The sequence below is a fragment of the Cardiocondyla obscurior genome, linkage group LG23 (genome assembly GCF_019399895.1).
Source record: "Cardiocondyla obscurior isolate alpha-2009 linkage group LG23, Cobs3.1, whole genome shotgun sequence".
NCBI classification, from domain to species: Eukaryota; Metazoa; Arthropoda; class Insecta; order Hymenoptera; family Formicidae; genus Cardiocondyla; species Cardiocondyla obscurior.
Window position 1 is genome coordinate 3,174,137 of NC_091886.1, and position 14,715 is coordinate 3,188,851.

Genomic DNA, 14,715 nt, shown 5'->3' on the forward strand with positions numbered 1-14,715 from the left:
GTCTTGTTTCAAGTAATTTATATATAATCGTTGTACTTACTTGTTTTATGTATTTGCGCTGGAATAATCGGATGTTTCTTCTTCTTCTTTCAGTCTGAAGGCTCACGATCAAATGTTCGAATAAGTCTGTCGAGGTATACTGGCTCGATTCGGGGTGGCGGTTCGTAGCGAATTTTCACGGAACTAAAATGTCAAGCGAAGTGCAAATTACCCGATAAGTCGGACTTTACAGTGATTTACCTCAGGATTAATTAGATTTTTTTTGTATTTAGTTCCAGCGAAAACCGCTACGAGCCACCACCGCTCTACCAGCAAATCGTGCTATCAGTATGAGTCGACCGATATCCAGTCAAACATCTGATTTTTCCGTAATACGTCACAGACAAATAACTAAACTGCGCGTTCGGTTGAATAAGCGTATAAAAATTCGAGAGGAACGTGCACGTTCTTGTCAGGTAATTTTACCTTTGTTAATACTTGAAATAAGATAAAAATCGATCGCTCATACCTTCCTCTGCCCTTTCATCTTCTCCTTCCACCGCGTTAGTAGACGAAGATGGAGTGACCCCGCAACGTCAGCCCCGCTCTTTTTAATTCCTGTACCTCTCTCGTATGGACTGTGTGGACGAGCAGGACCAGGGAATGCGCAGGCCAGCGCAGTCTACCTCTGCCACCCTCTGCTGCGTCTATGGCTGACACCCTTTCGCTGTCCGGGGGCGTTCGCTCGTGGCGATAAGGTATCGCGACGGGGAGGAAAGAAGAGGGCGGATCAAGTGTGTAGATCTGTGGATCACGGTCGGCCAAGATGGCGAGCTACCGCGGGGGCTGAGGAAGGTATCCGCGCTGCTTGTTCTCGCACAAAGGCCGTGCTTCGAAATTCTCGCGTCACCGTGACAGCTGGCGTATTATGTCCTCGTACACGTTCTCGCAGAGGCTGTTCACGCCGACGCCGCCGGAGCGCGGCAGTTTCCCGCTGGACCATGAGGGCCGTTGCAAGAGCACCATGATCAGGTACATGCGCTGCCTCGCCGAGAATCGCAATCAGAACACGATGTGCCGCGACATCGCCAAGGAGTACCTCGGCTGCCGCATGGACCACGAGCTGATGGCACGCGAGGATTGGTCCAAGCTTGGCTTCGACGGCGAGATCGAAGGCGCTAAGGAAACGTAACACGTCGATATCGCCACCGAGAAAGTATCCCGTATATGAAAGGAGGGGAGGGGTCATCCTCGCCGTCGTCGTCGTAGTTATCGTCGTTGCCGTTCGTCTCAGTTCTTCTCGAGAATGCCTGGCGCATTCTCTAATGCGGTGCTCTTAAAACTTTTAATGTAAATAGAACACCAGACGACAGTTTGGTGCTTTGGTGTGTTCAAGCAAGAATACGCACTGCCAGCCCAGATGTTACGAGAACTTTATGCCAGTGTTGTCGAGAAGTAAAAAAGAAAAACAGTAAATTTCAAAAGAGACCAATTAGGAGAGAGAGAAACTAAAGAATATTAAAAATTGCGTATCTATCTTTTATTTTCATAAGAAGGAAAGTTAAAAATTAAGTTATATCACGTGACAATTGTTGGGTCCGATCGTCTTGAGCTTTAATGTAAAGGTATCCCTGTAGCTTGTTATGTGGCTGGATTATATTTCAACCTAAGTGGCCTAAGAGAGTAATTATTCCGTAAATAAAGTAGAGAATTCTAATATTTATCACGTTGAAAACTCAGAGTCTATCAGGCTTGCCGATTGATATCAAACAAAGGACGGCACTAGTAAAGAAATAATGGCGAGTTCCTCTAGGAAGAGAATACTGGTGGGCTGCACAGGCAGCGTGGCTACGATCAAGCTACCCCAGCTGGTGGAGCTGCTGCGACAGAATAATCTGGAAGTGAGGGTGGTCGTAACGGAGAGGGCCAAACATTTTCTGAAGGATGCTCAACTGCCACCGGAGATCCAGGTCTTATCCGACACTGTCGAGTGGGCCGCCTGGCAAGACCGTGGCGATCCAGTGTTGCATATAGATCTGGTGAAATGGGCGGATGTGTTCGTAATAGCCCCGTTAGATGCCAACACTCTGGGCAAGATTGCCAGTGGTATTTGCGACAATATCGTTACCTGTGTGGCACGCGCATGGGATCCTGCAAAGCCGCTCCTCTTCTGCCCAGCTATGAACACCAAGATGTGGGAGCATCCAGTTACGATGCCTCAAGTAAGAAAATCGAGCAAATTCTTTTTTTTTTTTTTTTTTACAGATTTATTAATTTATATAATTGTTTCAGGTATCGCTGCTCAAATCCTGGGGTTACAAGGAGGTGCATTGCATATCTAAGACTCTGATGTGTGGCGACGCAGGAATAGGTGCTATGGCCGAGGTAGACACGATTGTGCGAGCCATTCTGCGAGCCTTGAATCCCTGGATGGACCGAATGGATTCTGATTTGTGTCCCTAGCAGCGGCTGAGATCGGCCTCCTCGTGCGAGTATCGTCGACGACCTCGTGATTATCGATGAAGCTCTGTCACGTCGAGAGCGCGATATCAGGAACTCCAAAGACGCTCTATGGTGCGATTCGAACATACGCTTAATATGATACACGCAAACGCTGCTTATCTCTAATTAAAATTGAGACGAGCCTAAAATCCGAATCTTTCGAATTGTATACGGATCACCTAATCAAGAATTAAGTTTGTCATCGAAATCATTTATGGGATCTTCTAAAGTTACGTTATTCATCTAGAATTTTATTCTTTTCCTGTTATTCTTCTAGGAAAAAATACGCCATCGTTAGATCATCGGTAGTTAGAAATCTGTGTATGTTACACGAATAGCGAAGTTTAAGTTTGAACGCATCATGGTCGTCATATTTTTTGCTCAACCTGAAATAGATCAATCGTACCGTGAGGAACAAGTGAGATAATCGTAATTTGATCTCTGTCCAGTTGACAAAATGCAATGTATAAAAATGCTGTAAAGATACCAAAGAAAAAAAGAAAAAAAAAAAACAATTCTGTTGACATATCCTAAAGTTGAACCGCTGATGTACAATGCTTTTGTTAAATATATAAATATAATATATATGTCTATATACATGAATAATGTATATCGACGTTCCACTTTTCCCGTCTTAGCATACACTTAGCGACTTCTTTAGCACGGGCAAGGTTAAAAGTCAGAAACTTTCTGCAATATGATGTTACGTTTGTTCGATAAAATCACTTTATTTTCATATATACACAAATAAAGTACGAGTTGACAATATATAAAATACGTATATAGAATATGACTTTAAAGTCGGTACCTTACATCAATTTTCCATTAAGTTTGGAATAAACAGTGTTTGAGATGTTCTTGCTTCCTACAAGAACTGCAAGATGCATTACGATGCATTCGTTCTGTTGTTTCTCCATAACAAAGTATTCAACCAGAAGACAGCATGGCGTTAATTAAAACAGAAATATAATGTCATTTATACATGTTTGTCTTCCTTTCGTTTCAGGGATGCGCGCTTCATGGACATATAGTACATTCTGTAAGTAACGCGCGACTTATAGTATATCATTATATTAATTATAAAATATGTTCATATATTTATACAGGTGCTGCGTATGTTGGAAACATAAATACTACAAACTTTGCGCAAAGACGTACCGTGATATTAAAACTAAATATTTCTTAAAAATTTAATTAGCACTTTCTTATTATTTCGATTTTCGGTTACAGACCATTTTAATTTATAAAATGTGTGTCTTTAAAAAATCTAAACAAAGAATTAAGTGCTGTGTGTGTCAACAGGATTAAAAGTGAAATAAGATATCGTAATTTATATTTTTAAAAATCACAATTAATTTAAAAACATCTTATATCGACAATAAAAAGAAATCTGTTTGAAATAAATTCGGAAATACGCCCGCAGAGTTGATGTAAGCATTTCAAATACATCGACACTGTATGTAAACCTGTAAAATTTATTCTGTGCTATTTTCTTGATATTACACTAACTATTTAATCGCGCGCGGTATATAAATATCACAGTTTACAAAACTGGCGACACTGCATTTTGCGTGTCCTTTTTGCTAAATTATACGGTATCAATAATTAATACAATATTTATATAAAATATGCGATAAATAATCGAAATCGACTATTTTATCATTTTGAGATTCAATTCCGGCTAATCGCGTCATTATTTACGGAAGGACGATTACGGAATTTTTTGTCTACAATGCGTATTAGTCCCCAGAAAGAATATATATAAATGAGGACCTCTATTTCGATTAAAAAGTTCCTCTAAAAAGGATATTTTTTTTTTAAATTGGATGGATTCTCGGCAGTGGTAGTGTCATCGCAAGATTGTCTCTAATTGTGAATTGTCCTCAAGGAATCTCGTTTCTTTTTGCAACGTTCAATATAAAAGAAGGTGTACTTTAAAAGTTAATTACATTAAATATAAAACTGTCATGTGAAAAGGCAGTATACAAAAATATGCTCCTGCGTATCGCAATAGCACGCGGTTTCTTTTTTTTTTAACTGATAATATAGATCTAAGTCGTTCTTTCAAAAAAGGTTTTAAATGTTAATACAATTTTATCACTAGAGATAAAAAAGTAAATAGAAATGCACAGAAAAAATTATTTGTCGCATTGTCATATTTCAAAATTTAATAATTTTTTGTCACTCATTTAATACTTTTTTCTTCTAAAAAAAAAAAAAAAAAAACAAAAAACAAAACAAAAGAGGAAACTATATGACTTAGTTCGATATCATTTTTTGGAGCTTCATTCGAATTGCATGGCACGATTTTTCCGTCGGAAGACTCAACGACGAAGTTGATTTCGTGGATACGAATATACCGCAGGCACTCTTTTGGAACTTCAATCGATATACGAACAATCTTCTGTCCTCTATGTTCGTCAATCCGTCGACGTCCGTGTTCCAAAAATTCGTTTAACTTCCTGGTATACGTATTTTGCACGTGAAGTTTCCATGTGAGGTATAAAATATGCTTCCCGTTTTTGCACATTGTCAGCTGGAAGGACATGTGCGTTATAATCTAAAAAAGAAAAAAGAAAGACATGTGACAGCAGCTGTTCTCTTATTCATAAATGATTGATTTAACCGCGCTAAAAATTTAACTAGTATTTTTAACTTGTATTGTGTGATATTTTAAAGAATTATATAAACGAAATTATAAATTAATATTTACATTAATTAAAATTTTTAATAATTACTATACATTTTATGTGTCGCAATTTCTAAATTTATAATAAATCTTTAATACTAACGAATGAAAATATTATCAAATAATTACTTCGTTTCTACACATATATTATCCTCATAACAATGCTCGCAACGACTACGGCGAATATCGGCGCGATTTCTCTCGTAATAACAGCACCAGAAGCTGAAACGATCCTCGACTTTCTGGGTAAATTGGTTTCGATATCATTGGTCTCCACTTCTGGTGGTGGACAACCCATCCAGACTGGCGCTGACAATTTCTGTTTCTCGTGAACTACTCTCATCCTAAGATCGTCGAACTCCCAGAAACCTTTGCCTTTGAAAAAGTACGTTTTACCTTAAACAGAAATAAAAAACAATTAAAAAAATTTATAAATGAAATTTTTCATAATAAATTTATAAAATGTTAGAAAAATCGAATAAAATATTAAAAGTTAAATATATATTCGTATAAAATTCTCTTTAATATATAAAAAAAAATAAATATTAATTGTATATTAAGGATTAAAAGTTAAAATTAAATTTATTTATATATGTCTAACAAAATAATATTTTAATAAAATTTCAGTAATTATTTTTATAATTTCGTTCAAGGATTATAGTTTCCAAAATTTACCATTTTTCCATTGGAAAACGGCATCGATGTCATTTCCAACGCCAGCGAACATGCTCATATCCCTGGGATAATCGAGTTCGACGTAATTAACAGATTCGTCAAACCTGCATGGGGCAGAAGATTAAATTGGAGAATTAAAATTTTATTTAGGGATTAAAAAGAGAGTAGAAACCCAATGTGAATCGGATTACAAATTCACAAATTTCATTATACGCTCAAAGATCGAATAAATTTCAATTCAAACAGGCATTAATTTTTTTTATGCTTTCGTATCGAACTTAAATTGTTATACGGAAGTCGAAAGGTCAGAGTTATTCTAAACGATGAGGAGCGGAGGGAATGAAAGTTCGATTTAGAAAATCACACTTCGATCACCTCCAGTACATGGAGCCGCTGAAAAAGTACGTCCTGCCGTTGTGTCCCCACACCATAGCGCCGTCGATCTTTTCTAAGGAAACTGGCAATCCCAGATATGTGAGTGGCTTCGGATAACCCGGCTCCAAGTTGTTGGCTTCGAAAACATAGTACTCGCGGCCAATGAAAAAGACTATCTTTTTATCCGGTCGCTCGTATACGGCGTCTACGTGATCGATGTCCGGCGGTAGATTGAACAACCTAGTGATCTCCGCCGGATATCCTTCATAGATACCCTGATCGCCTATTCGCCACAAATACTGTAACAAAGAAAAGTCTTCAATGTAACAATTCTATCAGTTATTTATTACATCTCATTATTATATTATTATCCTATATTATCCTATATTAATTATATTTATTTATTACATTATCAGTTATTTATTATATTCTTTATCGAAAATATAAGCTTTACTTTTACATCAATTTAAATACTCACATATCTACTACATTAATATATTTTATTTTATGTTACAGTCACCGACGGAACTTTACAACTCCGCTGAAGCTCAAGCAGATTGGTAAGTCGCATGATTTTATTTTCTTTTTTATAATTTGTAATCGGGTCTCTTGAACCGATAACACGATAGCGAAGCGTGCGCATAATTTATTATAGTTTTTAAAAAATTCGTCTGGTACTTACTCGCCCTTTGAAGATGAAGATTTCTCTTCGGATGATGCTGATAGCGTCATAGCTCGTGTCGCATTTGTCGGGCACGTCGTCCCGCTGTGGTGGTGTCCACCGATGTCTAAACCTCGGCGTGGACCTTGGTGTAGGTCTCATCGTTGTCGTCGTCGACGTGGTCCACGTCGTATGATGCCGATGGGGTTTGTAGGGTCGATAATCGGGTTTCTGCGGGAAGCGGCTCGGTTGCCGAGGTCTACCGTCATCAGGATAATGATTCGGCCTGGTAGGTCTTGTCCTCCAAGGCCTATATGTCGTCGTCGTCGTTGTCGTTGTGCTCGTCGTTGGGGGTGGTGGTTGCTCTGGCGGTGGAGGACCACCCGGTATATTGGCCCATAATTTGCCCTCGGGAGCACCTGGGAAATAATTATTTCGTGTTCATTAAGGGAAAATTTATATGGTCAAAGCTGGATCTTTGTGCTATTAATAATAGATATCATTTCGCTCGCCTGTGCTTCCTCTTACTCGCTTAATTTACAAATCTGTCGAAATTAATAATTAGAAACGACTTATTAGAAACAATTTTCTTTTTTTGATAAAAACTTTTTTCCGCGATAGCATATCAAAGTATTCACGTTGGTTCAGAAGTATTTTTGCGCGCCGGTGAAAAGACCGAAATGCGGCGATACGGCCGACATTACTTATCAACACATCGACCGATACCGTATTCAAAACCGAGTCAAAGAAAACGAGAACGCGAAAACGCTAATGCGAAAGGAGGTAAAAAGAGTCGATTCACGCTTTTTACTTCGCGTACGGGATGAATCCGCTTTTCAGAACGGTCGGGGTTTGTCCGGAAAAGGAAAATTCCGGGACTGTAGCAAGTCTGATGTCGAATAAGTTGTAACGCGTGTACGTAAAAAATATAAAAAAAATTAAAAAGAGAAGAAAAAAGAAAAAACGCAACTGGCGCAATAAAGAGCGAATGTTGTGTTCGCGAATTGAACGATATTACGTGATATCGTTTCTGAAATGTCGTCAGTTACTACGATCTTAATGAACCAGCCGAAACTATCTGCCGATTGCGCGAGAGCGCTTTTTTTTTTTTTTTTTTAAATCCTGCGGCAAAAGCAGCTCACTTTCAGGTCGATCAAATAAAGTGCGTTTGCAATTCGTCGAAGAGCTATTGACTTCCACTGATATACGAGCATTATTTTACTTTGCGTGATTGACAATAGAGAGAGGGCCTGCAAACGAGCGGGGAAGAGAAGAGGCTTTTAAAACGCCTCTGCGCGCATAAAGGTTGATTTTGCGCCGCGGAATTTCTACTCTCGGGAAATTGAATTTCCCAATATTACATACACCGAGGTATTATACGGGGATCGTACGTTTTCATTGCTTCCGAATCGGATCTCCGCGCTCTCTTTTTCGCTACGTACCGGCGAGCAAGACCGGCGGGCCAACGTCAATTTGTCTAAACGATCTTAAACAGCTACTCGGAATGCCGTAATAATTACCGCATTCCGATCGGCGTTTGATATCGCGTCGATTGACGTATATATTCGATTTAGCTGAGAGCGAACGCGATATGAAAATGAAACGGCGCGGCCGATAAATTTAGCCGGCGAAATGAGCATTACGTGCCGGCGTAATGAATGAACTTCGATTTCAATATGAAACTGACGATAAGAAGAGGAAAGAATAGAGTCGATCAGGCTTCTTAAAGCAGAACGTGTTCTGGACGAGAATGCGGTGATATTTCAGACGTATAAAATGATAGAACTAAATTGTTAACGATGCGCATACAAGCGATACGCAGTTATATTTTTTATTAGAACGTCCACGTCACGTGTGCTTAAAAAAAAAGAGGAAAAAAAAAAAGAATAAAAGAAACGGCTACGCATATTGTAAGTGAGGTACATAAATCACGCGACGCACTACGCATTATCTCACCGGAGGAGGAAATGTATCGCCAGCGGAGATGCTTCGCGATATCAAATTACTATCGTGGACCAATAAACCCCCGAGTGACAAACGCGCCCGATTAATATTCGGTTTTATCGCGGCCGACATATCGACGCACGTTTTATATTTCTGCGCCTTCCGTCTCGACGCGTGTTGCAACGAGCGGCGGGACCGATCTGCTCGTTAATTCTACCCTCCCCGCGAGTGCCGCGATGAACGAACACCGGATTGACAGGATTTGCGAAATTACGAGTGCCGCGAAGCTCTGGGAAGCCCCCGATTCCTCCTCGCGGAGAGCGCAGCGGCCAGATTCGGTCCATTTCCCTTTACGCGTACGCGGCCCGTCGCTGCGCGGCACACACGCACGGCTGCGTGTGCAAAATTCACGTTATCGATTGTCGAAACGAAACGGCATTATGTGACTCGTGTCGGGGGACGTGGATTAGATACATCGATGAAACAATAAATGCGGGTTAGCGAGCGGAATGGCTGGCGAGCGAAATGTTAGCGAGGGTGCTTCGTGCGCGGAACACGAGAGCAGCCACCAACGAAGTTACCCTCTCGATTATATTTTATTTTCTTTTTTTTAAATAATTATCGACGCCACGTACGATTTAATGATGATAAATCTATTTTCATATCTCACTCGTTTTATTACATTTTTATTTTACTGTGATATTTTTTTTTTTTACATTCTAACGCACCGTACTTTACCGCTCGTTGTGTAGTTTTGTCACGCGTTTGATTGAATTTTATAGAAGCAATGCAAAATATAGCAGAACTTATTTTAATATTATTTAGTAATACATTTTTGATCAACGATAGTAAATCGTCGTGGCGACTCACCGTGCGCGAAATGTTATCTTTAATAACCCGGAAAATCAGAGATTTAAAGCCCACTTTGTGCAAGCCGCAATTCCAGTGATAAAGCTAATTTTAAGTACGATCAAATGTAATAAACGTTCATCTGCGAATGTTTAAGATAATGATACAATGTTCGGAGAAAAAAAGAGGGAATAAAAACTTGACGAGCGTTCACGTACATACAAGTCCTCGCGCGCAAGCTCTTTTAAATGCGATTCCAAATATGCACTCTCGCATACGTATGCGCGCAAGTGTGTTTTATACCCAAGTGAATGCAAGTTTAAAAGCTGCGATTCCTCTCGGCGGTTTTGCGAGCGATTGGAGTGCTCCGTGCGCTATTTGCATAGAAATCCCACGCCAGAAATCGGCCAGAGCTTATCGAAACGCGTATAGGAACGCGAGCGATAGCTCGCGCGACATAACGACACACTGCCCGGTTCTGCAGCTAAATGATAATTAATATTCGCCAGTGACCTGGCTATTAGCGTAATCTAGACTGCGGAAGATAGAGGGAGGGAGAGAGAGAGAAATAGATAGAATGAGGAAAGCCGCTTCCTGAACGCCAAATCTAATCTCTACTCCAGACTGTCGATGTAATTACAATGACGCGTTCGATAATTGCCGTTGCTTCGCACCCTCCAATATTCTAACTGTCTCTCCAATAATCTGCTTACCTATCGCTCTCTCTCTCCCGTTTTGGATCGGTCCTCCGCTATCGGCCACAAGCGATCTTTTCGTCACGCCGAGTAATTTCCGATTATAATAAAGAAGTTAGCTCGCCTCGTCGGTACCGCCTCGAACTTTATTACGTTAATTCGGGTGAAGCTAAAACCATTTTCCTGAAACTTGGGGAAGCGATATTTATAAGATATTAGTATCTTAAATTTCTAAGGATCGTTTCGGCACGAGGCTTTTATCACGTTCAAGTCTACGTAAATCAAACTTCTTTTTTTTTTTTTTTTTTCTTTTTAGTTTTCAAAAGCACCCACAATTGCAAATTGTAGCTTTATTTCGTGGACATTTATAGGCACTCGCGATTTTATGCTTTTTGAGTCAATGAAGAAGAGGAACCTGCGAGGTTTTATTCTTTCGCAGATACGAGGCGTTTTATTTTTTAAAAGCCGCCACTTATTCGGGCGCATTGAAACGACCGCGCGTTAACGTAGCAATCGTGTAGCGTTGAGAAGTTACGACCTCCTGAAGATCAAATGCGATCCGAACGCAGCCCGGTGGATTCTGCACGGCGCCAGAGATAAACGGAACCGTCAGGCGAGCGATAATGATTTCGACGGGAAAATGAACGTCGCGCGAACGAACGCAGCGACGTCGTTCGAGAAAGCATCTCCGGTCCGAGACCCGTCACGGTTTTCCTCCCCCAGCTCGTACCGGAAGGGATGTTTTCGTCCGGCTTGGAAGTAACGTCGGAATTTATTGCCGCGAGTGCGCGCGAGGTATATTGCGCGTGTAATAAAAAATGAAAGAAAACAACCGCCGCTCTTTATGGCGTCATAAGCTCGCGAGGTACGAGCTGGCTGATATAAAAATCCCGGCGGAACCGGAAGCACTTTCATTCAATGCAACTTGAAGCGCCGCCGGACAAATGCTTTTCGTCCTCCTGCTCGCGGACGTGAGAGTGTAATTACTAACGCGTAATTAGCATTATTAACACCGCGCATTCAGAAGGAAATTTTCGGCAAGAGCCACGCGAATTAAGTACGAGCTATCACAGGGGTTTTATAATTATAATCTTATCGGAGGGAGATGCAGGCTGTTAGACCCTCCGAAGCATTTTTTTCCTCGTTCCTTCTTGAACGAAAGTAAAGAAGAATGCCTCGGTAGCGACTCGATAGTGTCAAGTACAGCGGACTGTAACCTAAATCTGTGAGTAGGATTTTAACAGAAGTAACCGGAAGTAATTGGTTTAAATAGAGACGGGCGTATTCAAGTTGCGTTGAAATGTGCAAACGCTGGGCGCAGAGCTTTTGTTGCAACCGGCATTCCGTAGGAACTTTCCCCAAGAGAAATTTTTGCATCAAAAACTAATTAAAAACACAGTTTAAAAAAAAAAGAAAGGAAAAAAAAAGAAAAATTCGACGAACTCTCGTCGGGGAATTAACGAAATAAAAAAGCGCAGGAGAACGATAGCGGAAGGGGAAAAAAAGCGGAGTTTTATTGAATCGGACTGTTTGATATGTTAATAGAGCGATATGAAACGAGGACGGTTTCATACGTATGTCACGTAATTTAATAATGGCAGTAGGTCGGGAGATTGAAAGGAATTCGCCGAAGGAAGCGAGTCCTTTTTTTTTTTTTTTTTTTTTTTTTCTCGGCGACATAGATTGAAAAATTGAAGGGAAAAGTTGCGGGCAGCGTACTTCGACGGGAATGTGCGAGCTTACGTGAACGTAAAGAATAGAGGTGTATTTTTGTCCGTTCATTATTATTCCCGACGAAGGTACTTTCGTATATAACCCAGTAGGTGATTTTACCGGATTGATAATCACGAGACCATACGTTTCTTTCCCAAAATCACTCGCGAGAAGACGCGAAAATGCGTCGGAAAAAATCTCGCGGGCTGTAGCTCGATATGATTTAAAGATCGTTATCTCTACTTCTCAAATAATTCTCAAATATTTATCCCTGTATTATATCAATCAATCGTGTCTCGTTTATTTTTAATGTATTTACAGACATTTTGATTTAAAATTGCAAAAATTAATAAACTCTCCGCAGGTTTTTAAATTGTTGTAATTCAACGGGCGCGCAATCGATGAAATCGTCGACGAGTGCCGTTCGTTCGAAGCGACAGACAAGCCGAGGCGTAATCCCAAAGAACGGAAATGAAAATAGAGATAGAAACCTCAAGCCATCCTGATTGATAGATCATAAAGCAAATAGAGAAGTCGGGAAAAGGGAAGAGAAGGCGAGGGCAAGGGATGAGAATTGTTGCGGTTCGCGGAAGTTTATTTACCATGAGAAAACTTGTAGATTGGGGCCTGCGATTCATGGCGCTTTGATGAAGCGGTGCAAAATATTTGTTCTTACGATTTTCATCGATATTCCCTTCTCGTAAATCGACTTCGCGAGTTCAACCGTTCGGGGGACACGTTGTGATTGCGAATACAATGTAATCTTTCTGCAAAAACATATCCTCGGAAAATTGCTCCCTCGAAAATATCCGCGATTCGAGCGTGCTGTTTTTTATCGCATGGCATTGGGTATTACTCCGTGATAATTCATTTATTTTCCGCCATGTTTTTGTAACGTAGCTCGAAATTTCAGGTGCATTTTATATTGGTTTCCGTTAGTAACAAGTGTTTGTTTGTTAACAATTTTCCACGAAGCAATTGATATTTCGTTTTTTTTTTTCCTATTTTTTTTTTACGTTTTACAAAACGTAATTCGCTGTTTATCTGCGTTCTAATCACAGAAAATTGCGTCCACACACAGCGAATAAATCTTTTTTTGCTTACCAATAGAGCGTGAACATTTATTCCATTAATCAACATTACTAAAATCGCAGAATAACGCCGAAATTAATTTACAATATTTGCGAATTAAATTTCACCTTGCGCGTGTATATTTCGGGGTCCGTACAATTCCACAGTGCGGAATTATCTCCGGCACCGAACTTTGATTTAAGACTGGAGCGCCCTAAACTTACTTGATATCACAACAACCCCATAATAGGCTTAACAAACAGATCCAATTTATGACGGGCAAAGGAGATATATTGCGTCGAGAAAACAGCTGCGAAGAGCATACCAACTAGAAAGAGGCGTAAATTCCCGCAAGGCAGTGCCTAGAGGCGGCCGGGAGTTAAACATCTAAGGAAGCTCGCGGAACTTAAGATTCTCTTGTACAAACAAGCTAAATCTTATTAACGCGGCTATGCGACTTTATGCGTACACTTTCATATTTTTATTCGCGCAGCGAGCTTAATAATTTTTCAATTTCGAGAGCGTAATTCTTACACTTTCATAGTTACATCTGGATATACCACCTGAATTTAATTAGAGCTACAAGCAATTACAAACCGCGAAAGTACAATTACGAATTCACCGGAGGGGAGGAAACAAAATAAAAGATTAAACGCAATCTCGTAAGAGATGAGAGACGCACTTTCCTCGAGTCCATCCGCGGAACGTGCGCCGTCAACACGTATACTCGTTCATAAACCACCGCTCTCGGACTACGAACCATCGCAATTCCGTTTGTGAGAGCCCGCACCAACGACCTTTGCCCTCGTGCCCGGAATAAACCATACTGTGCCAACGGAAACTGATTCTCGATTTTGACCTACGCGTCGTGAACTTCGGTCGTATTTCGCACCCACAACGAATGTTACCTCCGACTTTCTGGACTTCCCAGAAACGATATCATCCCCCCTTCATCGTCCCTTTTTCTTCTTGCCAAGGGTGGTTCAATTTCACTTGAAGAGAATCCAAGTTTAACTTTATTTCATTTCAAGAATAGACGTGAGATATTGTTTTCTCAAAATAGCCGAAGTTCTAATAATAAATTTTAACTAAATTTAAATCACGATTTTATGAAATTGCAATGATTAAAAAGAAAAATATAGATTTAGATAAATCTTTAATACAGCTTGTCTTGCACGACTTTAATAAAATTACGAAAAAATTTAACTAAACTGATTGAAAAAAAAAATCCAACTAAAAGCAGAATTTAAACTCATAAGGCAAAAAAGAAATGTAAATTTTCACAAACGCTAAATAAATTAAATCTGCAATTAATTTAGAAGAAAAAAAAACCCCGTCAAATATTTTTCCTTAGAAAGAAAAAAAAAGAAGTTAAAGAATTACTGCAGGTGAATTTTTCTCGTTCGTTTTTACAATGCTGTAAACTTTTGGTCGGATTGCTGTTGCCGTAGCAGCTGGAGTAGCAGAAATTATCTCGTGTTCAACAACAAACGCTCGAGTTTTCTACTTTGAAGCGCCTACTGTCGACCCGATGCTGCCTCGGCACACGTATATCGTGAAAG

At 40.1% G+C, this 14,715-nt stretch overlaps 3 protein-coding genes across 4 annotated transcripts in view; 2 read left to right on the forward strand and 1 right to left on the reverse strand.

Moving 5' to 3' along the window:
• The first annotated feature begins 12 nt into the window (after nucleotides 1-12).
• Nucleotides 13-1,171, forward strand: LOC139111220 (cytochrome c oxidase assembly protein COX19). The gene has a single exon (XM_070671361.1). The coding sequence runs from the start codon at nucleotides 908-910 to the stop codon at nucleotides 1,169-1,171; it is 264 nt and encodes an 87-aa protein (XP_070527462.1). The 5' UTR covers nucleotides 13-907.
• Nucleotides 1,172-1,203: 32 nt separating this feature from the next.
• Ppcdc (phosphopantothenoylcysteine decarboxylase) lies at nucleotides 1,204-3,087 on the forward strand. The gene is made up of 2 exons (XM_070671358.1): nucleotides 1,204-2,201; nucleotides 2,272-3,087. Exons 1-2 carry the CDS (start codon nucleotides 1,776-1,778, stop codon nucleotides 2,440-2,442), a joined length of 597 nt encoding a protein of 198 aa, XP_070527459.1. The 5' UTR covers nucleotides 1,204-1,775; the 3' UTR covers nucleotides 2,443-3,087.
• Nucleotides 3,088-3,184: 97 nt separating this feature from the next.
• Mmp2 (Matrix metalloproteinase 2) overlaps nucleotides 3,185-14,715 on the reverse strand; it is a 141,289-nt gene continuing 129,758 nt past the window's right edge. For both annotated transcript variants that reach the window (XM_070671353.1, XM_070671354.1), the window contains exons 8-12: nucleotides 6,903-7,300; nucleotides 6,221-6,519; nucleotides 5,846-5,949; nucleotides 5,300-5,566; nucleotides 3,185-5,041 (exon numbers count right to left, since the gene is read on the reverse strand). In XM_070671353.1, the coding sequence (XP_070527454.1) occupies nucleotides 5,307-5,566; nucleotides 5,846-5,949; nucleotides 6,221-6,519; nucleotides 6,903-7,300 (1,061 nt within the window). In that variant the 3' untranslated portion in view covers nucleotides 3,185-5,041; nucleotides 5,300-5,306. The remainder of the gene's footprint in view (nucleotides 5,042-5,299; nucleotides 5,567-5,845; nucleotides 5,950-6,220; nucleotides 6,520-6,902; nucleotides 7,301-14,715) is intronic.